Source organism: Drosophila willistoni (genome assembly GCF_018902025.1).
Source record: "Drosophila willistoni isolate 14030-0811.24 chromosome XL unlocalized genomic scaffold, UCI_dwil_1.1 Seg141, whole genome shotgun sequence".
Taxonomy (NCBI): domain Eukaryota; kingdom Metazoa; phylum Arthropoda; class Insecta; order Diptera; family Drosophilidae; genus Drosophila; species Drosophila willistoni.
In genome coordinates, this window is record NW_025814052.1 from 455,866 (window position 1) to 483,051 (window position 27,186).

Here is a 27,186-nt window from a genome sequence, read left to right on the forward strand (position 1 = left end):
TATTTGCCTTTGATATGCTGGATAATTGATATGTAAATATATATGCAGCTCGGGTGCTTTTGCTTTTCCTTTTTGTTCCGCTCAACTAAATATTATTCGTTATCTTTTTCTCTCTTATTCTTACACTCTCTCTCTCTCTCTCTCTGTCTCTTTGTTACTAATTGGCTCACTCTCTTTCTCCATTTCTCTCTCTCTCTCTATATATATGTATGTAACTTTGCCACTCTCTTGCTGTCTTTTGCTCGTGCTCAACTACTTTGGTTAGTGAAGCGGGCGTTTTGTCACTTTCTACTGATTGCACGTCACTTTTTACTTTTCACTTTTCTTTCATACATTTATATGTTTGTATGTATGTGTGTATATATGTATGTATGTATGTATGTACCTACATCTTTTTGCGTTTTCCCTTTCTTTTGATAATTCATTCATTTCTTTTGCCTTATTTTGTGCCGTTTCGTTTCTCTCTCTCTCTTTCTCACTCTCTCGGGCCCATTGAGGGGGGCCTAGTTGGCGCAGTTGTCTTCCCAGCGTTTATTTTGTTTTTTTTTTTTCAGTTACGCGTGAATCTTTCACAAGACCGAGTGACATTTTTTTGTTGGCTAAGTTGCGGGCCGCCTTTAATTTAAATTTTTCATCAAAAATTGTTGAAATTGTGTATAAAAGTCAATTAATAGTGTGCCTGTGCACTTGTATATACGTGTGCGTATGTGTGTGTCTGCGTGTGCAATATAATTATTATAATTTTTTTTTGTTTTGTGTTTATTTTCGGGTGCTTTGTGCCGAGTGTTGTTGAAAAAGTTCACATTGCAATTAAACTGAACAACTTTTTGCTGGTTTGTTTCTTGGTAAGTGATTTATTTGCTAGATGCAGTCAAATTAAAGAGTGAAATCGAAAGGATGAGAGAGATAGAGAGAGAGCAAGGCAACAGGGGGAGAGAGAGAGAGGGAAGAAACGAAATACTCAAAGCCAAAAAAATTTAAAAAAAAAAACAAAAATGTGTGCCAAAAAACAAAAGACTTAGGCAACAAACTTGCTAACTAGGCTAAGCTATATTTTTGGGTTGTGCGTGTTTAATACCCTGTATTTAGCAAAGACTTATTCGGGTAGATTCAATATTTCAAGCCGAACTTGTTGGTCACAAAAACAAAAGACTTAGACAACAAACTTGCTCAAGTTTGAGTAAAATTTTCGATTACGATTATACATATATGTTTTTCTAAAACCAACTAGAGATTCCTAGTAGAAGGCATAGTCATTTATTAAACTTTGACTAAAGGTGGTACATTGAGTCGGCGTTTCGGCTATTATTTTATAGAGGGTATTATCCAAGTTTATACTCCGCTGCTTTTATTAGGGATTAAGTTTTGTAAAAATGTTGTTTTTGTTTTTTGGGCATAGGTCACTATGAAAGTTCGCAAAGTTAATGCTTTCATCGCATTGCAACATTTCAAATAAATAGTCGAAATGCATGTATCTGTATGAGTGTGTGTGTGTGTGTCTGTGTGTGTGCTTTTGGTTTGTTCGTTTGGGTGTGTGTGCAATGTTTGGCTTTGATTAGCAGACTTTTATTAATCATTTTTTAAGATGCCGCTTTTGAAATATATTGTTCACACTTTCTGTCTATAATGTGGCCTTCTGCCAATATTTCCATAAACCGAATTGAAATTAAGCCATCGAAAGTCAATAATTTCGTTTTGCCAAATATCATTTGAAACTCAAACAGAGTGCTCCCAAAAAATTAATTAAAATAAATAGGTTAATATTTTCAAAATTCATGTATTCATTTTCTTATTGGGAAGTGATGCTTTTTTTTTTTCCTTCAAACATCGAAAACTAATATTTCTAACAATTTTCGAATGAAACGTAAATATAAACATCATATTTGGTTCAAAATCGTATCTTTAAGTGTAGTGGATTGACAAAAATTTTAACCGATTTTCAAAATATCTTGATGTATGTATATCATCATGTGGTTTATTAAAAAATCATGACAAAATGTATTTATTTCGTATATCACAATATTTATTCACATTTAAAAAAATGCTAAATGGCAAATAAATTGATTGGAATTTGTCAAAAATTAGGTCTAAAAGAAAAATTCAGATTATGTATAAAACCGCTAACTTCGACCGCGTCAAAGTTTGTATACCCTTGCAACATTTTTGGTAGCTCTTTCCTTACCTATAGCCATCAAAGTGGAAAAACGTTTTATCAAAAAAGGCGAAAGAACGGCCTACAATCTTAGGCCGATCGTTCCTATGGGAGCTATATGATATAGTTAACCGATCTTTGTCAAATTCGGAACAGTCATTAACAGATATATTAAACTAATAAATGTTTAATTTGAAAGCAATCGCGTCAAAAGTAACGAAGTTATTGGCAAAAGTCACAGTTTTCAATACTAAATTTCACGAGAATAGCTCAGAAAATAACGAAGTTATTGAGAAAAGTCACTGTTCGTTTGCCGTTTGTATGCGAGCTATATGATATAGTGGTCCGATCCGGCTGAATCCGATATATACAACCCCTACAGTATATATAAGCCTACATGCAAAATTTCAGCTCTGTAGCTCCAACGGTCTAGAAGGAGTTGGCGTTGATCCAGACGGACGGACGGACATTGCTATTTGAACTCGTCTCGTCGTGCTGATCAAGAATATATATACTTTATATGGTCGGCGATGCTTCGTTCTATGCGTTGCACACTTCTGACCAAAATTAATATACCCTTTTTGCAAGGGTATAAAAATGTATGTTTAAGAATTTTAAAAAGAAAAACAATTATTTTCCCGAACGGTTTTTGATTGATTTTCATTCACTAGAGAGAGCAATATTGGTTTTTTGATTGCTTCCAGCCCCGCGTTGACTTGTTCCGGCACTGGAAACAAGACAAAATATATTAAAAGAACTAAATGTTTCTTCGTTTAAGCCTGAATTGTATTCATTAGTTTTTTTCGTTTTAATTCAATTCTCATTAACCCATATAAAAAGTAACAAATTTGAAGTGTATTTAATTACTATTTAATATGCCGTTAAAATCTTTTGCACATTTTATTAACCAAGATAACTCAGTTAACATTAGTTTGATTAAATATTAATTGATTTATATTATATTAAAATGAATGTAGATTGCCGATTGGCATTTCAAATTTTATTGAAACAATTCAAATGATATATTTGCCTGTTGATAGCCGTCGCATTCATTTTTCAATAATCAACTGAGGATGAATGAAAGTCAATGGCATAGGCCACCGAGTCACCGAGACACCGATAGTCACACCAGCCATTGCAGAGTCACATAAATCCAAATGAATAGCCAAAAAGAGTGCGTTAACGCAAGCCACTTTGGTTTGGTTTGGCCCCAGCAAACCGGTAACGATCTTCAAGGTCGTTGACAAAATGAGAAGAAGAAAAAAGCCAAGCGTTGGTCTGCTGCTCCGCTTGGTCGATATATTGTCGCGTCTCGCGTCGTCGCGAGTCGATGGCTATATCAAGATAAGCCCTTGCCCAGCAGCACCATCGACACTAGCAACAATGCCTGGCGATGAGTGGCTGAAACGGAAAAATTTCCGTACACTTTCATTCAACTGTCATCGACTTACGTATACCCTGGCTCAGACAGAAGGCATGGAATATGTCCGACTTAATGGTAGTTACAGTATAAAAATAATAGGTATAAATAAATCGAAGCGTATGAATTTAATTTGATTTGCCTTACCTTAATATACCCTTTCTCTGGTTGGGTAGTTGCAGGGTACATTAAAAGCGAAAGTAAATGCCATGAAAGTGGAGCACACCAAAAGCTGGCCGCGTTGAAGGCAAACCAGCGAGGGGGCGTTCCTCTGGCCTATACCAAATGCTTCATAGATACAGGTGTTTGTCTCTCTAACTCGGTCAATAAGTTTATTAACCTTTTTTTTCCATTGCTGTTGTTGTTTTCTTTTTTTTTTTTTTCTGTGTGTTATTGTATTTAATACATTTTATGCATTTATTTTTCGTAATTCGATATAAATGCTCTGATTTTAGAGACTTCATTTTCCTTTTGGATTATGCAAATCGGAAATGTTTGAGTAACTGAAAACCTATATATATATATATATGAACATACTTACATGTATAGATATATATTTATATATACATTTGCTAACTGATCAAAATTGGCAATAAAACAATGTCTTTTCGTTGTATTTGATTTGTTTGATTTGCTTTCCGCCCTTTATTTTTCACTTTTTGGTTGTTGTCCATTTGTTTTTACATTTAACGCGTATTATGTAAATTTGATGTGCCGCATTATCATCCCTCTTCTTCCTCGTTTTTCCTCTCTCTCTCTTCTTTCTCTCTATCTCTTTCTCTCTATATATTTTATTGTTTTTAATGAACTGCATGCTATAAATATGAGCGTGCCAAATCCGTGTCGGTTGGTACTGATTGAATACAATTTTGTTCACACAATTTCTTGGCTAGACGATAGTTTTAAGTTAAATAAAATTTCTGAAGTCAATTTAAATATACAGTTGTTCGAATCATTTTTGAGCTTACTTTCCTATGAAAAATAATTTACAACAATTTAAATTTTATATTTTTTTTTAAAAAGATTTTGGATTACATTAGTTTATTCTAGGAAACAAATCTCTTCAAAAAGTTTGTTTCACTTTATCAACATAAACTTACATTTTTGAATGGTTGTGTACAAAAAGAGATAGTTATACTTGCTACCTCTAACCTGTGTGTTTTGCCACCGAAATCTCATTCGACGGGAATTGAATTCTCTTTCTTTTATAGTTTAGAATCAATTATTATCGTGAAACTCGGTTAAGTTGAGAGACCCAAAAAACCAAAGACACAAATTCAAATCTAAATGTATATCTTAGTTTTACTAGACCTATAGTTTTCTTGCAAAGTGAAATAAAGAAAATATCTATAGCTGAGCTCACAAAACTTACGGTACAATATCTTAAAACAATGACAAATTTAATGGTATAAACAGAAACGAACAATCTGTTGAATAACATCATTTAAAAATCTCAAAAAATCAAAATTCAGAGACAAAAAACTGTATGTCCCAAAAGCTTTGCCACCATCTAAGCTAAACTAAAGATTTTGAATGATCTTAATCTATGGTAGAACATTATTCCTAAGATTGTTCCTGTTGGTGAGAGATTCTTTCTGTTCCAGAGATTACAGAAAACTGAAACAGAGAACTGAAACAGAGTTAATGTCATACTAGATAGTTTTAGTTGTAAAGTCAGGATGATGAGAGTCAAGCTTTATGGGATAATGGCCAGTTGTGGGCCAGTGTTCAGACGGGGGAAAGAACAATGAAAATTTAAAACACAAAAACACAGCTTTGTAAGCGAAAAAAAAAAACAGTGAAGGGCAGCGGCAGGTGGCTAAATATTCCATAAATTTAATATTTTCTACGTATTTCTTCAGATGGCTCACAAGGGAAACCCAAATAGTGTCTTCGAAAGAACGGTTTTCAAAATTATAAGGTTACTACTGAAACTGCACTTTATGTGGGTAATGAAATTACCTTTCAAACCTTATATACAGTTTCTCAATTAGCCAAGCCATCTATATTTTATAGTGTCGTAACAAGACCCGGCTCACAACTTGTCCTTAAAAATCTATAAATTTGGTAACTAAATTGGTTTATTATTTTGGACTTCGCAAGCCAAAGAATTCATCTGGAAAATTCATCAAAAAATATACCCACAAATCTTTTGTTTGACTCGCTAAGAATTATATTTCTTGAATTCGATACACTGTACTGTAATTAGTTTCGGGTAGATGCAATTTGTTAATCCATTGAAGCAAGTAGAACAAGTTGTTCAGATTTTCAGATACTATACTTAAGAATAAATAATTGGCAATTAATTATGAGCAAGCAATTTGCAAATAGTTTTTCACTCTCAACATGATTTCTGTCAAATTCTATCTAAAGTCAACCTTCAAATGGCAAAGCTATTTGTATCTATCTATCAAATACTATAAATAATTATAACTATTAAATTCGATTTAATGTTTAAGAAACAAAAACACAGAGAAAAAACAAAAAAAAAACAAAATCAAACGCACCAAAACCCGACACGATATGAAACGACTTTTTGTGTGTAGGTACAAACATAAGTTGATAGGCAGACGAGAATCGTATCGAATCGAATCGTATCGTATCGAGTCGGCATTAACCTTTGCACATTGACTTTAACTTGGATTTAGTTGGATGGATCAAATTGGCCACACCTTTTTCTAATCACGTCAATTCGTTGTGGCCGTTTTGGGAGCAAGGAATGCATGCATTACACTTTACTAAGGTTAAGTAGTTGATCACTTTTTGCTGTCTGATGTCTGATGGGACGCCCCTCCACCTCTCAGAACATGTGTGACATTAATATACCGACATAGTAAAGAAAAAGCTGAATAACTGAAAAATCGTATACAACTGGAAATGTTTGTATGTGTGTGTGTATGTGTGTGTGTATGTGTATAGTGCATAATGACAATTGTTGCATAACTTTCGCATTGGGTAATGCTTAAATTATAGTTTAACAACATTTTGACTGACTGACTATACACACGTACATATAAGACCTGAGACTAGTGCTGAGGGAGAGGGAGAACAAGTTGGTTACTTTTGGTTAGTACAAATTTAATGCGTCTCTACGCCATTTGACATTTTACACAATGGAACTGGAATTGCAATCACTTTGATGATGTTGCTGCACGTGTGGTTGTTGTTGTTGTTGTTGTTGATGATGAAGATCTAGTATAATGTTGGGTCAACATTTGTGGGCAAGGACTAACCAGTCCGTGACAACAAGTATAAAAGACAACTTTATATAAATTAAAGTTTACGCTTAAAGTAAATACCAACCACACTATACCTGCAACAATTTTTGTTATCAGTTTTATGTGCAAAAGGGGCGCCAAGCAATTAGCACAACCATCAGCATTTAAGGCAACGACTTGAATATACCATAGACATAACACTATGACCAATGCCCTGAAATGGCAGAAAAGCTCCACAAATTTTTAGTTATTCCATTTGACTCATTTACTTAATTAAATTGTTTGACTAACTAAGAGAATAAGTGTATAATGAATATTAAACGTTAATGGGTAATGATCAAATATACTCAACTCTGTTACGATTTGCCAACAGGGTATGCAAAGATACAAGAGCAGCAGAAATATTACGTTGGGGTCTTGGCCATGTCACTCATGTGGCTGAAATGTTAAAAACAAGAGTTGCAAGACAATTTAGACATGGGATAGAGAAACATATGACTGCCTGACTGACTGACTTACCAAAAGCAAATTGGCCAACAATTATGAACAGCCAGAATGAGGCGCCAGTATGACAGACAACAACAAGCTTTAATTGAATAATTTGTATGTCATTTTACCACTTTACCCCACACACACACACACACACTCTTTTCTGTGTTCTGTCTTTTGGTCGGTAACATTTTATGATCTTTGGCCAAACTGGTTGAAAGGTCATATACATATAAAATAAAATTAGTCGTTAACTCAGTGTGGTGACTTTGCACTACCGTCATATAAGTTGGTTTAACTGAATCGATACGAATACTTAACATTGATATATGATTGATTCTTGTACAGATTATAATGTGCATATAATATGTGTTTAATCAACAAATAGTACCCATACATTTACATTATTATAAGATCTCAAAATACCCTGCTAAAACTACTTTAATCTAGAAAATTTCTATTTGGATGACGAAACTATAGTTCAGTTCATTACCCTTTCATATTATTCAAGCTGATATTCATCTTTTGAAAAGATTATACAGATTGAAAAGTAGTAAGAAACGTAAGGTGATCCACAATTGAAAATCGCTAAAACCATGTAGAATTGTAACAATCAAGGAAGTGAAAGGATTTGCAGTGCAAAATTTGATTTTCATTTCATACAAAAGGTATAAGTTTAAGATAATTACCTACCAATTTACTTCATTACAACAAATCACGTTTTCAGGATAAACTCTTTGCCAATCTCTGTAGAGAACAAATTGAAAACCTAAACCGAGCCAAGACTTGGTCTACACCTACATATGTACACACACTTCCTCTCCAATTCAATTGCTGACGAACTTGAACAAAATGAGATATAAAAGAGCCAAAAAAAAAAACAAAAAAAAAATTGAAAGTTAATTAAGCCACAAAATGAGACCGAAGCAGGCCAAAAGTAAGAGGCAGTCAGGCATATAGGAGCTAGCTGCTGGCACAGGTTCTGCAAGATCTCAATTCAAGATTGCTCGTTAAGCTGGAGTTGCAGACCTCCGAAACTCTTCATTTTGCTCTCTGTCAACCGATTTCGACCTTGTGCCCTACAAAAACAAAAAAAAAAAACAAAAAGAAAAAAACAAAAAAAAAAACCACAAAAAAAGAAAAAGTTAAAAGCAAAAACAAAATACATAGTTAAGCATCCTGCACTTTGCATTTTGGTCTTTATTTCTTTGTCAACGAAATGTTTTATCATAAAATAATGTCACAACCTTGGATTGGGGTGTGGCCGGTAGGCACCTCTCTTAATGCAATTAAGGATTATGTTTCAATATACATATGTACATATGCACAGATGTGTATTAATAGTATTTTATTTTTATTAACTTTTAGTATCTTTTTGTTTTACCTGTTGACCTTCGGGCATTAAGGCATCGATAAGCAAATTACAAATTGCGAATTGTAGGAGCCATTAAGTAACTAGTTCAACCGATTTCTTCGGGCAACATACATACATATAATAAATGCATAATACACAGTGAGAAACCATCTGGGTTTTCTTTTCTTTATATGTAGATTTGTGTTTGATCTAGTTTATCTAATTGCATTGTTAAATGGTTTAAGTTAATTAATATGACAGCATATCCAAAGTAAACTTTTCGGTGTAAAATATTCATTAAGTTAAATGCATTCTGTTGTTTGTGAATTCCCTGGAATAACTAATTTGATAGCCATTTTAGAACTGTCAAAGTGTTGACCTATCACATAAACATATAAAACTTATCATATCGATGAATTAAAAACAAAAATTTCTTAAAAAATCAAAATACACTGACGCATTTAAGAATATAATATGTGGGATTCTTATCCCCTAAAGTATGCCATAAAATGTAAAACTGTGTGTTTTAAGATATTAGATTTAAGATATGAAACAGGAATGCCGCCTCAATGCAAAATCTTATGAAATTATACTTCTTCGTCGATGTTAGATAAATGTATGTTGTTTTAACAATTGGAAAGGCTGGTCAAGTGTCAATTAGAATTGATGTGTGAAATGATTGTGATTTGTGGTGGAGGGGATATGTTTGAAGTTTATTCTACATATACATATTTTCAACTCTTTATTGTTCTATTTTAGTTTAGTAAATTGATTTAATCGATACTTTTCATTGGCATTGCCAGCAATTTATTATGTCTGCTAATTGTTTTGTATATTGTTTCTAGGAGTCAAATTAACTAATCACATATGCATATACATACATACATATATACATATGTATGTATGCATATATGTTTTATGTTTGTACATGTGTGTATGTATGTGTACATATATTAGAATATGTTTATTTAGTTTCGCTTTCAGGCCATTATAATGGCAGTATGAGTTTTAATATTTTGTTTTTGTACCAATTTTTCCTATTGCAACTTGGTTATTAAGTTTTCCATTTGAATTTGCACTTTGACTCCACTTTAGAACGGTCTATTGGCCAATTCAGCTTCATGCCCCACATACTCCAAACCCCTCCATATATCCACACGGTTGAAGGCAATCAACTTAATTAATTTATCCGATTTGCTAAATAATTTAAAGCTTATTTTTAACATAGAGATAAACTATTGCTATAGTTAATGGGATTCTAATAATGTTAATCGTGTAAAATCATTTACTGTCGACCTAAATATATTTGATTTATTTGTTATACTCAACTAAAAATGGAATTAAAAACGATCAAGACTTCAATTTATATGCCTGAAGTCTGTAACAAATCGATAAAGAAGTATGATTCATGACGAATATTTGTCACTAAAAAAGAAATTAAATTAATTTTGACTATTGGATTAATTCAACTTTGATGTGAGAATAAAACTGGTTCAATTCTAAATTCAAAAAGTACTTTTTAATTTCTATAAAAAGAAATATTTAAGGAAACGACTTCAAAATTGAAAGTTGTACATTATCTAAAAACAGAATTATTTTATCAAGCTCAAAATAAAATGTATGGGATAATAGTTTAAGGCATTAAGTTATTAGTCAATTGATTAAAGGTTTTAAAAGGAAAAAATAACTTGCATATTTAAGAGTTTTCATAGTATGGAGTGTCCTTTTCTTTATGTTTTAAGGTCCCAAAACAGGGTTAATTTATAAGGACAAATAGATTATTTAAATAAAACACTTTTTCCTATCGTTTTTTATCTTTGCACTTTTATTTTGATTTTCTCAAATCTTAATATTATTTGAATCAATTATTTTATTAAGATAAGGTTCCGCAAATTTTGTCATCCCAGTTTTAGCCCTTTTTCCGGCAGGTTCATTTTAAAGCCAACTACCCCCATTTGAGCTGGTCACTTATTGAGCATATTTCTTTTTAAAATCTTTAATTTTGTCGATACACCTATGAATCATTTGAGAAAAATCTAGGCTCATTTGATCTTAACTTAACTGCATACCAGAAGCGTTCAATTTACTCCCAATTGTTGTTTTTTGGGACTTCGGCCTGGCGCCATTTGGCGACAAAAGCAGATTCTTGGTATTATTTTGCATGAACTACCGACGATAGGGAATTAAATTTGCCGCCATTAAAAAGTGGCTAAACATCAGATAGACTACTTCATTTCATATGTCTTGTTAAATTGCTAAAATTTCAATATTCGATTTTTATTACGTTAAGTTTCATTTAATTTATTGAAAGTTCAAATGGCAGAGGATTATATTTTATATATCGATAACTTGTGCGATTATATTTGATTATACTTTTAGTCGGCTATGTTGCTTTAACCCTTTAAAATAGTGATGTAAAGAAACATAGATGCATCGAACATCAATGTTCTCTTGGCCATGTTTTTCGATGTTTACCGATGTTTTTGTTGATGTCGATGTTCAGCGAAGTATCGATATTTTACTAAAACATCGATTTTATTTTTCATTCATCAAATTTTATTATATAGTTATATGAAGCTGTCTTTAAAAAGCCTTTTAAAGCCTTACTTAAGTTATAACTTTAAGCGCATTTCTTTCAGATTGACAACAAAGATAAGGTAAAAGATTTTTCATCGACTGGCAAAATATTAACAGATAAAATAAATTGAAATCAGGTGAATGAAAGTTAATTTCGGAAAGTAAATCCCATAAATACTTTTTAAAATAGTTTTTAAAAGATAAGGCTGACATTCAGAAAAGTGGCCAGTGGGTTTTAATACTTTATTCATTTAAGATTAATTTTACATTTTATTATGAGAACTTTTGATTATTAGAAAACATTAAACTTTATAAATTTAGAAAAACATCAGACATACATCGATGCATCGAGATTGTATCTAATCGATTATTAACATTAACACCATCGATGAACTTAGACATGTTTTTATTGAAATTTATGTCACTACTTTAAAAGGGTCAACTTAAAGATGATCAAGATGATGTCTTTATACGGTATATAATACGATTTAATGATAGATATAAATAGTGTGCGTGTGCGTGTGCGTGTATGTATATGTTTGTGTGCAATATTACTTCTTAATTGAAAAGAAAAAGCAAGTAGAAATTAAAAGCGCATTGCAGAAACATCGCAAAGTGGGAACAACCATCAGCAATCAACCATCAACCATCAGGCGTCGGGCATCAGGCATCAACGGAGTGACTTAACCACAAAATGTTGGTGTTGCTTCCATGTTTTGCACTTTATTGAGCGTTTTTATTTTTATTTTTTGTTTTTTTTTTTTGTTCGCTTGAGCTCAAAAAAACAAGTTTGCAGCTGGTGCTCTGCTCCCGTCCGCTGCTGGCGTAGGAGAGCCATTGCGCATATTGGACGTGGGGGCAATAAAATTCAATCAGCAGAAGCAGCGAACGTCAGCAGCGAAAAGCTCTGCTCTCTGCGACGCGTTGACTGCGCTGCTGGCGCAGCGTTACTGCTGCGCTTGCGCATTTCGGTTGTGGTAACCGATTTTTTGGCCACTGCTAAATCATTGAAGTAACTTTCGTCTGCAGTCATTTGCTTAAAGTTAGTGAACGTGCTAGTATCGCGGCGTATTGGCGGCGGACAACAAGAAAACAAAAAAAAAAAAAAATTAAGACTACTTACACACCATACGAAAAGCAAATTCAAATAAACAAATATTTGTAATTCCTATTTTTTTCTTGTTTACCTGCAAAACAACAGAGTGTTAGTGTCAAAAAATCAAAAAAAGAAAAAAAAGAAAAAACAATTGTCCAACAAATTTTTAATTTCCAATGACATATAAATTTTCATTTACCTATTTCACATTTATTTCATTTTGTGTGCTCATTTTTGTTATTTTTCTTGTTTGCAGAACTGACAAAAATGCCTAGCATAAATGGTAAATGTTGGCTAATGATGGTGGCTCTGCTATCGTTATCGTTATCGTTGGCACTAACGGCACCCGCACCGCAACAACAGCAACAAGTGGACCTCCAGGACAGCATCGAACCAGAGCTTAATCCCATAAATGCCGAGGTAAAGTCAAATAACAAAAATAAAAACAAAAGACAAACTGAAAAATACTAGGAAGTGGAAACCGAAACTTGAATATCTGCCCCCCACCCCCCAACCACCAACATCTGGCACCCTCCTCGCCATACTCCACCATTAACACTCCTCTCCGACTCTCCACTTTTGTTGGGGTAGGCCAGGAGCGTTTGAAAGTACACTTTGCTTGAGATCGTTTGGGGGGCCTTTTGTTATTGTAAGCGTTGTGTAAGCGCAATCATCAAGAGTTTATTTTTTCCTTGTTTGAATTTTGGTTGCCAAAAAGTGCATTGAACCATTGAAGAAACTAAAACAACAACAGCGACGATAGCAACAACAAACCCAAACACTCTAACAAATTTCTCAAAATCCGCTGTGAAGTAATATGAAATTCCAAATTCATATCGAACACCCAACGACCTTGAGCTCTTTTCATGGCGACAAAAAAAAAAAAAGAAAAAAAAAACGTAAAGATAGAAAGAGAAAAAAAAACCAACGAAGAAGAAAAGAAGAAGACAAAACTTGTTAACGACCTACGTTAACATTTCAAAAACCAAAAGCCAACGCCTCGGTACGCGTTGCGCCGTTAAACCGCCATCACATGGAGGTGTCCCATTTAGCGCCTCTCTCTTTTGTTGTACCCTGTAACCCCGTAACAGGATGAAACGGTATATTTCTAGACAATGCAGATTCCCTCAGTCGATCACAAAGTTATCGATTGACATTTCCAAATGATCGATAACAAGAGTTTGTCTCTAGTCTACTCATTCTTTCTCTTTGATTACAAATTTCTATATAATTGGATATAAAATATCTTACATGACTATTGCAGATTTGAGACTGGGGACTATTTTTATCTGAAATTAAGATCTCCTTGGTGTAGGGTATTGTAAAGTCGATATACTCGTCTAAAGTATAGGCGGACTGGTTTTTTTTCTTCACTATGGTATTCATATATTGTGTTAAATATTGAGAAATATTATCTCCTCTTTATTAATTTCATCCATTTGTCGTAATTAACATTGTGTCAAATGTGCAAAACCCCCCAAAAAAAGTGGGCATGGAAAATATGATCAAACCGGAAAACTAGTTTATCCCAAAACTACATCTTTTTCACAACTTTTTGGGTTGGATTCTAATTTACCATCCACTAAATCAATCAGCATATCTTTAGCCCTTGATGTGCTAAAAGAGATTGTTGTTTAACAAGATTTGTTTTTTTTTATTTTTCTTATTTAGATATTTATATCTTAATATTGCAATGACTTGCAGTAGCTAAAAATGGATATACATATGTGAAAATATCCAAGATACATATACAAAAGTTTCAAACATAACGTTTTCTAATCAAAATATAGCTTATCGATTTCATATTGTAGAGTTCAGTCCTTTTTGAAATTTTAGGAAAATAACCGAAGAATTTTTTTTAATGACGCTGAAACATCATTCATAATTTGTGAAGATTTACTGTGTAGAATCATTAAAATTAGAACTATTAAAACTGGGAAAATTTTAGAATTCAAGGCTAGAAGCTCTTAGTCACGAAAGTTCGAGTAAATTCTAAAATTCTTTTAAAGAAAAAATATAAACCATAAATAAAAATTTGATGTCAGTTAGATCCTTTATGTGACTATATACATATATATTTCAAATATTTTGACGTGGTTCATAAAAAAAGCCCACAAACATATAAACAACAGCACACATTTGTATACTAAAATATATAAATTGTAACCTTATGCAAAGCTCTTAGTTATTCCAATCACATATAATGGTAAACAACTATATATTTCATCATCTGATTATGACGTCAGAAATTTGTCATTGCTTTGTCACAATGCAAAGAAACAAATGTAATGAGGAAAAATTAACAAAAACAGTTAGACATATCGGATCATACGATCATCATTAATGAAACTCCTCCCCATTTCCTCTCCTATCTTCAAGCCACGTATGGAAAATAAACAAAAACTTTGTATAATTACAAGTGATCGGGCAAACACTTGAACAATCTGACTGCACTATAAAAATTTGTCTTTGGATTTAATTGTTTCTTGGTTTTTTTCGGTTTCATTTTTTTTCTTCTCCCCTTTGGCCATTGCCTATGCGTTTTGTTTAGAAATGAGTCAATTTGTGGATTTTTGTGTTTTGGTTTTGATTTTGATTTTGATTTCGGTTTCTCAGAGTGCATATATATCGCATGTTTTATCGATTTCTTTCGATTCGTTTGGCAATGACGTTGTGAATTTTAAATACTTGTATTTATATTGATTACCATAGATTGAAAGTCACAGCTTAGAATGGAGCTTAATATATGGAGTAATTTTTTATATATACACATATATCTGTCTGTGTTTTTATTTTGTATATCTGTATGCGTTAGTTGATCTTTGTCTTGAGCCCACAAAAATTGGGTCAAGTCGAACAGGTTTCAATTCATTTAAATTTATGATTTGTCAGCAATTAAATATGTTTTTTTTTTTTTTATTGGACTTTTTCAATGTGCAATTAGACAAAGAATTCAATCTGATTTATACCAATATTGAACTGAGAACAGAAGGCCAGAAACCCTTTATTATGCAAGATGATTTCAAGTCTATCATTAGAATTACTTAGCTTTGTTAATTAACCTCCTTTGTCCCATCCATTTAAATAGCCATTAAATAAATATATCTAGAATATGTACACTTGTTTAAAAAGCTTTCCTATAATGTTGGCTGTAACTTTTTTAAGACCTAAAAGAGCAATATTTGACATGGATCTAAATGAAGTTCTCTAAAGAGACAAAATAGTACACATTTTTCTTCTATATGGAATCTCAATCTCAATCTCAATCTTGTATTCCGAAATGCAATTGAGTTGGCACATGGTGTTTATTGAAAATGGATCGAGAGATAATTTCAAAAGTATCAAAAAATGTATTGAACTGTTTTCGATATATCAGTTTGTTGTTTATGTTTATAGCTGTTAACTTTCTGAATGTGAAACAATCAAACAACCGGTAAACTTTATTCGGCTTTATGTATGAATGAAAATGACAAAAAAAAAAAGAAAAGAAAAAGAGAAAAACCAATAGAACTGCCATGTTCGTATGTTATATTTCCAATTCTAGGAGGTATTAGGTGCTGACCTAGATCGCAACAAAAGAAAATTGCCCGATGCCACTTTCGAGGCGAAAAATGCTGTACTTGGATTTGTTTTTGGCGTAAGTAGATCATCACTAAAGGCAGAAAATCAGAGATGTTTATGATAATTTTTCAAATTTTATTATAGAAAATCGATAACTTCCTGGACACAAAGACGCGTGTGATTGAACAATTGGATCGTTCCAATATTGAGAAGAACAAGCAATGGGATATCAAATCGCCGGTGCCAATTAAAGATTTTCAGACTCTGATAACGGCTGTCGTATCACCGAAAATCCGTTCACTTGGCAATATAGCCAATGATCTGACCACTGGCGTTCTGACCACAATCACAGCCTTCAGTGGCTCCTCATCGGGCAATGGCAATGCCAATGCTGGCCTTGGCAATGTTGTATCCAAATTCCTAGGTTTCTCTGGACCCATTTTGCAGGGCTCATCGGGTGGCGTCAATGGCATAGCCGGTGTTACGACACCAGCTCCCGATTCCGATGAGGCGGGCTACTAAAAAAAAAAAAAAAACAAATTAAAAACTATAAACATAATGAACGAAAAAAAAACACACACGAAAATATTTCAAAAATGAAAAAAAAGAGAGCTAAAATATTGTAATTTATCATTTTCACTCACCTACACTCACCACCCACTGCTCCCCTTTATCCTATTTGTTTTTTTGTTGTATCCTGATTAGTGAAAATTGCTCAATTAGATTTTAAGCGAAACAAAAAACAAAATTGATGGAATTTGATATATACATTTGTTTTAAGTTACATTCATATTTACATACATATTTGTACATATTTGGCATAAAAGACAAGAAAAGCGAAGAACCAATAAAAAAAAAAAAACAAAAAACAAAAACGAAACAAACCGAGAACCAACAACAAAAACCAACACACAAAAATAATCAAAAACTTTTGTTGGGGTTTTTGTATATTGGCTGGTTACGAATTTTTTAGTCGTTGTGTTTCTTTAAATGGTTGTTGCCTCTGACCTTGGCCTTGTGTGGAATTCAGTTTTGGTTTCGGCTTTGGAGTTATAGTTACAGTTACAGTTGTTGGTCAAGTTCAGCTTTCTCACTCTCTCTCTCTCTCTCTCTTTCTATCTCTTCTCTATATATCTCATACGCAGAGTAAGCCGCGTCGGGCACGCGCCGGTGGGAAAGATCTGAACGATGCAGCGAACATCACCAGCGACGATGTCTCACTCGATTTCCCGGGTGAGCTATTAAATAAATCATTCCAAACGATCACCAATGTCTCGCAATCGTTATCAAGATTGATTATGGTAAGTTTTTTTTGAATTTGTGTATTTGTTTTTCCTTATTGAGATATTGAAAATTAAACGTGTTTAACGGCTAATACATACGATAGGAGTTTCAATTGGCCAAGCAAATTAAAAGCTTTCTGTTTCACAGCTTTTCCCAAGCCTAAAGATAAGCCCAAGTGAATCGAGGAAAAGCTCATTATTCGCCTGTTGAGCTTTTAAATAGAATGTGTACCAAACATTTATTAGTTATTCACTCCCCAACCCTGGCAAATAGATCAGGGCTAACATTTAAGTCTTTTTGAACGAAATCGGTTTGATTATCGATTACTAGATGAAAACAAGAAAAAATGGAAGTCAAAAGTTAGATAACTCAATATTTTGAAAGCCAAAGTTTGACTCACTATGCCGAAATGATATACAAGAACTTTTATAATGTATCACTAAATTTCTACTGAAATATCGAGCAGCTATACAAGGATTAGAGTTGTCGATTGTCATTTCGTGATATTCCACTTCGATAAAACCATTTTTGTGTTCGATATATAATCGTTATTGCATCGATTTCTTTACACAATTAAATATATATTCGTAAAGGAATGGCTTATAAAAAATAGTTATGCGTATCGATTGATCAATAAATATTTACTTCTCAATGCATTTCTGTTTGCAGAACTCCGCCCGTCGTTATTCCCGGTTTGTGTTATTCTTCAAACCCATTTTTGGTGACGCTTTGGTGGTTAGAGGTTCTGAAGATCCTACCACAACGACCACAAGTCGCCCCACAACCGCAAAAACAACAGCAACCAACGAGGAGTCGGAGAAACTGAACGAAATTTAGAGATCTACCCATTCAACTAGTCAGCACATGAATTTAAATATATGTATATTATGCAATAGGTTTTTTTTCTCCCCCTGTTATGGTTCTATCTATCTATATATTTTGTTGTTATAATATATTGCACAGTTTTATTTATATTATACTAATTTTAAGTAGATGTTTAGTTTTCTGTAGTCGCACGTGGTCGGAGCAACATACGCACCAGTTTGAGTGAACCTCTTGGTCCATCGAGAAAGCCGCGCCACAGTATTCCCTTGTAGCCATCAACATCACGTTCGAGGAGTCGTTGATAAAGTCCGAATGGATTGCTAAGCAGAGTAAAGATGCGATAAACCAATTAATTCACATTAAATAAACGATTTCTGTAGCTTAAGTTTACCTGAGAGTACATGAGTTGGCATACCAAAAGGCAGCCGATTGTGCAGCGGCACAATTCCCCTCACTCTCATCGTTGTCCATATCGTGGGTACTGAACTTCTTGTTCACATGCTGGCGCAAGGCGTCGCCAGCATCGCCCTGATATTTGCCTAGGACATTCAAGCGATATTGCTCGGACTCACTGCCAATGCTAAAGTGATCGTAGACGGCATAACGCAATTCCTGTTTGCGATTTTGCAATTGAACAAGCAGTTCATAATTGTCGCTGCTGCTGATCTGATGGAGTTTCTCCAGGCCAATGAAGAACTCATTGGTCAGGGGTCCAAAGCCGATTTTGTAGTCAGCCCATTTTCGATTAAAGTCTTCGCTGCCATCGTAACGATTGAGAACCATGGTCCAACCGCCGCCACGTACCTTCTGGTCGCAGAACACAAAGAAGGGTTCAACATTTGCACGTGGTCGAATCCGGACCACACCGTGCTGCTGCTTCTGACAGTTGTGGGGTGTCAATGGTTCCACTATGCCCAGGCCAGCCGCTGCAGCTACATCACCAGGTAAGGCAGCGGCCAACAATTTCGGTTCAATATCAAGGCTAAAAGTGTCAAGGATTCAATAATGTTCTAAAGAAGAGCGGGAGGAATCAATTGAGGCGTTCACTTACAGTCTTGAGCCTAGAAGGTTGGGCGCTATAGCGCCAGGGCGACGCAGGTCAACCATCTGCTCTTGCAGTTGACCAATTTGTTCCTTCACATTGGTAATTTCCTTGGATAAGCTTTGTATGCGGGAATTGATGCCGCTTACTGAGCCGATGGGGCAGGTCTGCTGCAATGTTTTAGGAAAAAAACAATTAATAATCTCTCTTAGGTAATCATCACCATGTTGTCTTACTGCATCGTCGAGTGTCGGTGGGACTATTAATCCACCACCTAGATCCGTCTGAGTTGTCGATAGACAGGCCAACATTGTGACCAGAGCATCTAACTGCACCATTTGCGGCGACATTTCAAGCCTAAATGCCTTAGTCAAGCATTGTGTTTTGTTGTAACAGTCGTGCAAGTTGTTGCCAATACTAACTAGTAACTGCCTTAGAACAGGGCCAAAACTACTAGCGCTGATTGCAATTGAAAGTTTCAATTTCTTCTCAGAGTTGGGCTCTCGCACCATCTAAACCGCTCATGTCTCTAGCACATTACAAGCGACAAAGGTCAGGCTACTGATATTCTCGTTCCTTGAATTGATCTCGCTCCGCACGTTTATTGGCATTGATAAACGAGTATGCTAATGCCCCAGCTCAGTGATGAGACGAATATGCTTCAATTTTAGTAGTACTACTTCAGATCTTTTGGGTTATATAACGGATAAACCAATTGAAATGAGTTAGGGGATTTTTTTTGTCTGTCTCTCTCATACCATTTCAACTAAAAACAAAAACTCAAAAACGCTTTAATATGGAATTAGCATGGACAGAGCACAACATTTGATTTAAATGTTTGCTACAATTGGCAACAATGACTTAGCAGCTGGCATTTCCTATCTAGCCATCTCTACTAATCACTAGTCGAGCCAGTTAGTCAGGTAGTTGTAATACCTACATCGCAGTCGCTGAAACGAACTGCACAAGTGCACACACAGAGCTTGTATTGGAATTGATTCATATCTGTAATAAACATCGAGCATGACGCTCGAGACACTTGTCACGGCTTTGGCCTGCCTTAGCACAACAACAACAACAACAACAACAATAACGAATGGACCAAAATCCATGGCCGTTATCATGCAGAACTCTGTGGAGCCCTTCAAGGTGGACAATGTAAGTGGGAAATGGCAGCATGGAAAGCATAAATTTTTGTTCAATTAACATTCTCACACAGGCAACGTTAGGCGGTTGTCCAGTGGGTACATTAAGCGGCTTGGCATCACGGTAAGTTTTGGAAGAAGTCAAGTACTTCGTCTTTGATTGCAACTCATTTACAGAATTCAATACATGACCGAGGAATTGCAAACGCTGCAAATGGATCTAACGGAACTGCAGCAACTTATCAATGATTACAAAAACGAGCAGCCAGTCTACCGTCTAGACTCACGCATGTAAGTAGGTTTTAAACATTGACGGATCTAGGACTGTGAAATGATGGGGAATGTGCCCCATAAGGTATGCAATAAATAAGGAAAAATATTCATTTACATACTTTATGGGGCAAATACTCCCCCCCCCCCCCCCCCCCCCCACCATATTACAGTCCTAGGTTCGCCGTTGCTCCCAAATATAATTCTTAGAGCTCAAATTAATAAAGTATTCATTTGAGCTTCTACATTTAGGTGAAAACCTATGAGCAGCTTTAAGGTGACAGGATACAGACTTATGTTAGAATACTCTATAATCATAAGAGACTGAAAAAAAAAATTGTATTTTTATTTAAGTGGAATTTGAGATTATTTTACTTGATGCTTGCTTGATTTCATATGGTTCACTTGAATGCGCTTTTGCATGCTTCAATGGATAAGTCATATTTTAAACAGACCTAATACTAAAAGTATCGAGTTTGATTTGATTAGATGAATCTAATCATCATAATAGTTATTTCAAAATAATGAATTAACCTTGATTAGGGCTGTAGCATAAGGCATTTCTCTTCCACTCTGACTCTGTTTTTTCTAAAATTATCTATTGGAAATTAAATTTTCGGTTAATCTTTTTAGTGGCCCTTCTTCATTGTCTGCTGTGGTTGGGCAGAGTGTGGCAGCTGCTGGATCGGTGGATGATACACCACGCAGTTGCTGGGATCAGAAGCACGGAGAAGTGCGCATTCGTCCTGGCCCCGATATGCAACCCTTCTTTGTGAATTGCGATCAAAAGGTACGCGATGGCGGTTGGACAGTGATTGCCTATCGATACGATGGCAGTGAGGATTTTAATCGTAATTGGGAGAACTATAAGGCTGGGTTTGGATCTTTAAAAGGGGAGTTCTTTATTGGCCTGGATAAGCTGCATCGTCTGACGAATAGTGCCGATCATGAATTGCTTATCCTTATGCAAAGCCAGACAAAAGAACAGCGATTTGCCTTGTACGATCAGTTCAGCATTGGCAATGAGGCTGAGAAATATCTAATGTATTTGTTGGGAACCTACAAAGGCGATGCTGGGGACTCTTTGCGTTACCATGCGGGCAAGAAATTTACCACATTCGATCAGGATAATGATGATAATGGACAGAATTGTGCCCGAACCCATGCTGGGGCCTGGTGGTATGGTCGAGAATGTTTTGAGAGGTGAGCTTAAAGTGTTTTGTTTGTTTCAAGCAATTTTTAAGCAATTTTATTTTTTTTTAATTTGTCTAGCAACTTATTTGGCACCTTTCAGTCAAAATATGGCCAAGAAATTGGCTATTTTAAAGGCATACTTTGGAAGACATTTGTACCGGGACCAACAGGATCATTGCGATATGTTCGTATGCTCATCAGACCTTTGAAGAAAACGTAAAAAAGAACAAATGAAAATTAAGACTCGCAATATATAGGTGTTAACTATTTAGAATATATACATATGTACATATGTTTAATCAAATGCAAATCAAGACTCAAATTAAGTATTTCGTATTTTGTTTCTCTCTGTTTCGGAAACTTAGTGTGAATTTGTATGATGGGAAAACTGGTTTTAATTATTGCAATTATTATAAAGATTTCTCATTAAATGATGTTCAATTAATTGGCATACAATGGAAGCACACACACACATACACACACACACACAATACCAGCAACACATACACACACACATACAAGGGTGATATAATGAATGCTGCTCATTACTGAACAATATAATATCATGAGAAATTCATTTGTTTTGCTCATTTGCATATAAAACTCAGACATATACATATAGATATGCATACATATGTATGTAGAACAGTGGTTTCCTCTATTTGCTAAGCAACCAGACTATCTATATACATATGAATATATATATTTACATATGTACCTACGTATATATTTAGTAGCTCTACTATTTTTCCTTCAAGTAGCACTTCATATTTTTCGATTGGAAGACATTAATGAAGTGAAGGCCAAAGGGATAGACATAGCCAGAAGGCATCCACAAAAGACAACACACACACACACACATAGAGACTGTATACCATTGAAAAGGCAAAAGCGAAATAAATTTCATAAGTTCTCCCCTATTCTAAAGAACGGGTGGTCAGGATGAGGTTGCTGGGTGGCACAGCATTTGACTCCAATTGTGTGCCGAATTCAATAAATAACAAGAAAAGTTTAAGTCAATTTGAAGCGACCACGAAAGCTGCTTACACTACTTCAAAGGAATTTATTTCAATTGTGCACTGATTTAAGTCCAGAATACACTTGAAGCATATACCACAAAAGCATATCAAGTATTTTATATAGGGAAATTTGGTATTTGAGTACTGTCTCAAAGCCCACAATTCTGAATTTAGTTGTGTATACCAATTAGTTGGATTAAGTATTGCGGTAATATCGGTTAAAAAAAAAAACAAAAGTACAAGTATTTTTTTGTTAGTAACTATAACAAATGCAACTACTTTAATGGTTTTTTTTTGGGTTTTTATCTCTATACACTTGTAAAGAGTGTATTAAAATATTGTATTTTCATTTTAAAATTTGTGTATATCAAAATGATTCTTATGTTTGGATATACTCTAAATAACTTTTTATAGATATTTCCAATACATTTATTTGGTAAGAATTATGTTAAGACCTGCTCAACATTTTCCGTACTAACACGATCTTGGAAGTTTAAGAAGGACATCTAAAGACTTTCCGGCGTAATCATAGGACACTGGTCATTTAGTGACCGCGCATTAAGGATAAGACTGAAGAGCTGAAACATGGAGACCGCTGGGTCTTGCTGAATCTAGTGAATCAAAACGCAGTTCCAATTTCGAAGTTAGGTTTTTTTTAAACGATGTCGAAACTTCTTATTTGCTTAAATTTAGCTTTGGAGTATATTAATAACTAAAATGGGTCTTTAAAATTCGAAATTTTATGAATTTTAGAATTTTTGTTTTTACGATTTTTCAATAGAAATAGGAATAGCAATTTTTGCTATAAGCAAGGCCATATTTGTAATGTCAAGAGAAACAAAGTACAAGCTATTTAAAAGGGCATATCAAATTCCAAATATCTTTTCAGATTTGGTTTGACAAAAAGCAAAAAAAAAAAAAAATATTGTTAGTCCGGCTTTGCAATGCTTCTTCGAATTGTTTTTTGTGAGTCTGTTATTGTTGTTGGTTTATTTTTTTGTGTATTTGTTGTTGTTGTTGTTTTTTTTTTTTTTTTGAATTTTCATAAAACTTTTGCTCGTTTGCCGCTAATAAATTATTTTGCACAAAGTTTTTGCCAAAGGCGAAACGTTACACCGACTGAGAGACTGACTCGAGAGTTTTGTCTCTCCACTAAGCTGTCCACACAGAAGGGACAAGGCTGGGCATGGGATGAGATGGGTACACTCCTGACAGGGTCAGGAACAGTGGCAAAAGCAGTAGAGGCAGGGAAAGAGAGAGAGAGAGAGAGAGAGAGAGCTACACCAATATTCAACCGATGCCAACTGCAAGTTGCCCTCTATTACATGTTGTCCAAGAAGAATGGTGTTCCTGCTACTGCTCCTGATTCCTGTTCCTGGGTGCTTCTCTTCTTGTTTTGTTATTCCTGTGTGTGCGCTTTGTTCATAAATAATTTGCGCCACAACTCAATTTCATGAGCGTAAATCACTGTGCGGTCACTTGGCCCCATTGGAGGTTTAGAGCTGAAGTGGTAGGGGCAATAGCAGGACAGCAGGACATCGGGACGGCAGGACAGCAGGCCAGCAGGAGGTCCTGCCAATGCTGCTTATTGTTTCACTTCTTCTTTTGAAATAATTCTTCAACTTTTTCTGTTTGATTATTTAATGTTGTTGTTGTTGCCGCTGTTGTTTCCTCTCGTTTTCTTGTTTTGCCCATTTACCATACAATTCCTTATTTATGTCCAGTCAGGCAGAGAAAAGTTTTGTTTGTTGTTGTTGTATTTTTTAGCTTTCCGTTCGCCTTCGGGGAGTTTCATCCAATGATAGTCAAAAAGGAGACAATCTTTTTTTTTTTTTGTTTCGGCCGTTGTGGCACTCACTTTGTGACTTTGTTGTTCTGTGGGTGTTAAATCAACACAAAGTTGCGGCAAACTTTTCAATTGGCTTGACAAATATAAAGAAATTTACAATATCGCATTCGAGTTTGGGGCCCCAAAAATTGGGCACAAAAGGCCGTTTCGAGTCGAAGATAAATGCCAAATGGAGGACACACGCCAAACAAAAGTCTATTCAATGGTGGGTGGAATTTTCTATGAGATAGAACTTAAATATGGAAATTGATCGATAATCTTTATGCGAAGTAAACATATCGATCAACATCGATTGGATTTTTGTTGCTACTACATTCAGATCAAGTGTGTTATTTATACAAATCATTTAATTAATTAATATCATTTAATTTTAAATTGTTTTTAGAAAATTTCGCCCCATTTCTATCGGCCTATATTGTTTCATTGAGATTTAATCAGCCCATAATTTTATTCTCCTAGTTTTTTTTCCCTATAATCGTAACAATTATTACACAATTTTGATCACTTTTCTCACCCTCAGTGAATTTTACTCTCATGCGATTTGATACAAGCAAACGCAATAAAAGGAATATAAACACTTATACTAAATTCTCATATTTGTTAGACATAGAAAAAGGTATGAGGTTTTTGTTTGGGGTATATTCAGTTGATTTAACCCAAAGCGACCACCAGACAGACGGTCCCCCCACAATAAATTGCAATTCCAAGTCACTTAAATTGCAACAAATAGCAGAAGGCAAACCTGACAGTGTAGAAACGTAAACTAAGGCAAAGAAGCACGTGAAATGTCATCCTTTACCCTCGTAATGGAAGGGCAACTAACGTGGGGGGACAACATCAAGGATAGCGGTCAGGTTGAGGGGATATGGTTAGCAACAGGACTCCTTTGAGTCAGCCATCTTTTGCTTAGCGTTTGTAATTTTTCGTTTACGTTTTCGGTTTTCTTTTGGGTGAGAATTTCTTCTTTTTTTTGTTGTTCTTCTTCTTGGTTTATGTTTTGCAATTGTCACTCGCCACTAGTCACTTGCCACTCGCCGTTGCCATTGCCATTGCCGTTGCCGTTGCCGTGGCCGTTGCAACAGCAGCAGTCAGACTCAACAACAAATGGCGTCAACTTTGATACATGACATTTGCTTAGCGCTTATTGCTTTCGCCTCGAGTCCGCCCGCCTCCTCGCACCACCCAACAAGCATTCTCTCTGTTTATGAGAAATTTCTTTGATTTATTTTGTGTATTAAAAATGATGTTATGCTTTTTTAATACCCTCACCAAACGTATTAAAGAATTGTGCACGTGGCCCATAAAAATGGAAGACGACTTGCCTGTGAAAACTTGCAAGGGCATCTAGAGTTCGGCTTATCGCATTTTATTTGTTAGTGTGTTTATTTGTTCACTTGTATTGTATCTTGTGGCTGAGTTTAAAATATTTAAAAACTAATAACTGTAAAATTTTATTTAAATGTCCATTTGCTTTTAGCATTAAAAATGCATTGCACTGAACTTTGCTGTGGCATCTAAAAGTTAAAGTTAAAGCATAAGGAAAAAAAATAAAAATGTAAAAACAAACACTATGAAAATAGTTTATCCCAAAGTATTCATTTATATATAAATACAAACATATACATATATAAATATTTATATAAAAAGTCTATTAATGTATTAAAAAAAATACATATTTTTATGCAATACTAAGAGGTTTTAATAATACATAAATAAAGTTTTTAATTTTTTAGACAAAGTTGTTTCACATAGAGCTTTCGTTTTGGCTATCGGTGCATCGATGTTTGAAACTGTATTTATACGAATCTTGAGGCTTCAAGAATACACCTAGACCTCGCTTTGCGTTAGGGATACGTTCCAAAAAAAAAACACGACGCAAAGTGAATTAAGATTTTCTATAGGCAACCATGTAAAGATCAAAGATAGGTTCCCGGGCTATGAAAATACTAATTTCTAAAAAGAAAATCAAAATAACCTATGCAATTATTTTATCTTTATGAGTTTTTAGTGGCTTCGTTCACCAAAAATTTGTCCAGAGTTTGGTGAATAGCTTTTTTTTTTGTAAATTTAAATAAATTTCTTGGTTGATGTTTGCAACTACCGCCTGGGATACCTTAAAACTTCTGTCATTGTCAGGATCGTTTTTTATAAAAATCTCCCTTGCTTCGTCGATCAAGCCCATCGCTTTTGAAATTTGTTTAGTGGTTAAACACTGTTCATCGAACATTTCTACTTAACCGTCCCCGAGTTTTGATAGCAAGGCGCAATTATAAAGAGAAGTAGGTAAGCTAGATGTCAATGTTGAAAAACGTAAAACTGCCAAAAATTCAAGGCCAATGTTGGTAAATGTTGATATTGGCGTTGCCAGAATGGCTGATTGGTAAATATTTACGGTAAATATTTACTTAAGCTACTCGAGATTTCAGTGTTGAAAAGTGAAAAAATCGGCTAAAGCTAGATTTCAGTGTTGGCTGCCAGAGCAGCGGAATATTCCTTAATTTTATAATTTAGCTATAATTTAGCTTAAAATATTTAGCTGCCAGGGCGGTCAAACAACGCGCCAAATAAAAAATAGCATTTGCCAACACTGAAATCTAGCTTTAGCCGATTTTTTCACTTTTCAACACTGAAAACTCGAGTAGTTTAAGTAAATATTAATTAACTTAATAAAACTCTAATTTAGTCAATTTT

The 27,186-nt window shown here is 34.6% G+C and overlaps 3 protein-coding genes across 5 annotated transcripts; 2 read left to right on the plus strand and 1 right to left on the minus strand.

Annotated features, from left to right (window-relative positions):
- Nucleotides 1-750: 750 nt before the first annotated feature.
- LOC6649201 lies at nucleotides 751-18,068 on the plus strand. Of its 2 annotated transcripts, none has more exons than XM_023179184.2 (4): nucleotides 751-845; nucleotides 12,563-12,726; nucleotides 17,013-17,168; nucleotides 17,821-18,068. In XM_023179184.2, exons 2-4 carry the CDS (start codon nucleotides 12,574-12,576, stop codon nucleotides 17,986-17,988), a joined length of 477 nt encoding a protein of 158 aa, XP_023034952.1. In that variant the 5' UTR covers nucleotides 751-845; nucleotides 12,563-12,573; the 3' UTR covers nucleotides 17,989-18,068. The 2 variants fall into 2 exon arrangements, with proteins under 2 accessions (XP_023034952.1, XP_002071007.3); XM_002070971.4 differs by lacking the exons at nucleotides 17,013-17,168; nucleotides 17,821-18,068 and adding exons at nucleotides 15,851-15,943; nucleotides 16,012-16,742.
- A 20-nt stretch (nucleotides 18,069-18,088) lies between these two features.
- Nucleotides 18,089-19,383, minus strand: LOC6649203 (microfibril-associated glycoprotein 4). Of its 2 annotated transcripts, none has more exons than XM_023179183.2 (4): nucleotides 19,255-19,383; nucleotides 19,028-19,185; nucleotides 18,368-18,958; nucleotides 18,089-18,296 (listed from the first exon to the last, which is right to left on the minus strand). In XM_023179183.2, exons 1-4 carry the CDS (start codon nucleotides 19,366-19,368, stop codon nucleotides 18,149-18,151), a joined length of 1,011 nt encoding a protein of 336 aa, XP_023034951.1. In that variant the 5' UTR covers nucleotides 19,369-19,383; the 3' UTR covers nucleotides 18,089-18,148. The 2 variants fall into 2 exon arrangements, with proteins under 2 accessions (XP_023034951.1, XP_002071009.3); XM_002070973.4 differs by having other exon boundaries at nucleotides 19,028-19,188.
- Nucleotides 19,384-19,986: 603 nt separating this feature from the next.
- Nucleotides 19,987-21,953, plus strand: LOC6649204 (angiopoietin-related protein 1). The gene is made up of 5 exons (XM_002070974.4): nucleotides 19,987-20,176; nucleotides 20,238-20,287; nucleotides 20,341-20,454; nucleotides 21,067-21,636; nucleotides 21,706-21,953. The coding sequence occupies exons 1-5, from the start codon at nucleotides 20,042-20,044 to the stop codon at nucleotides 21,845-21,847; spliced, it is 1,011 nt and encodes a 336-aa protein (XP_002071010.1). The 5' UTR covers nucleotides 19,987-20,041; the 3' UTR covers nucleotides 21,848-21,953.
- Nucleotides 21,954-27,186: the final 5,233 nt, after the last annotated feature.

Excerpts from the sequence above, each read along its gene's own strand:
- LOC6649201 (XM_002070971.4), top strand. The coding sequence starts at position 12,574 with ATGCCTAGCATAAATGGTAAATGTTGGCTAATGATGGTGGCTCTGCTA. Across the intron at positions 12,727-15,850 it reads TTAATCCCATAAATGCCGAG|GAGGTATTAGGTGCTGACCT; the intron begins GTAAAGTCAAAT and ends TTCCAATTCTAG. Across the intron at positions 15,944-16,011 it reads TACTTGGATTTGTTTTTGGC|AAAATCGATAACTTCCTGGA; the intron begins GTAAGTAGATCA and ends ATTTTATTATAG.
- LOC6649203 (XM_002070973.4), bottom strand. The coding sequence starts at position 19,368 with ATGTCGCCGCAAATGGTGCAGTTAGATGCTCTGGTCACAATGTTGGCC. Across the intron at positions 19,189-19,254 it reads CACCGACACTCGACGATGCA|CAGACCTGCCCCATCGGCTC; the intron begins GTAAGACAACAT and ends AAAACATTGCAG. Across the intron at positions 18,297-18,367 it reads GCCAACTCATGTACTCTCAG|CAATCCATTCGGACTTTATC; the intron begins GTAAACTTAAGC and ends TACTCTGCTTAG.
- LOC6649204 (XM_002070974.4), top strand. The coding sequence starts at position 20,042 with ATGACGCTCGAGACACTTGTCACGGCTTTGGCCTGCCTTAGCACAACA. Across the intron at positions 20,288-20,340 it reads TTAAGCGGCTTGGCATCACG|AATTCAATACATGACCGAGG; the intron begins GTAAGTTTTGGA and ends ACTCATTTACAG. Across the intron at positions 20,455-21,066 it reads TACCGTCTAGACTCACGCAT|TGGCCCTTCTTCATTGTCTG; the intron begins GTAAGTAGGTTT and ends TAATCTTTTTAG.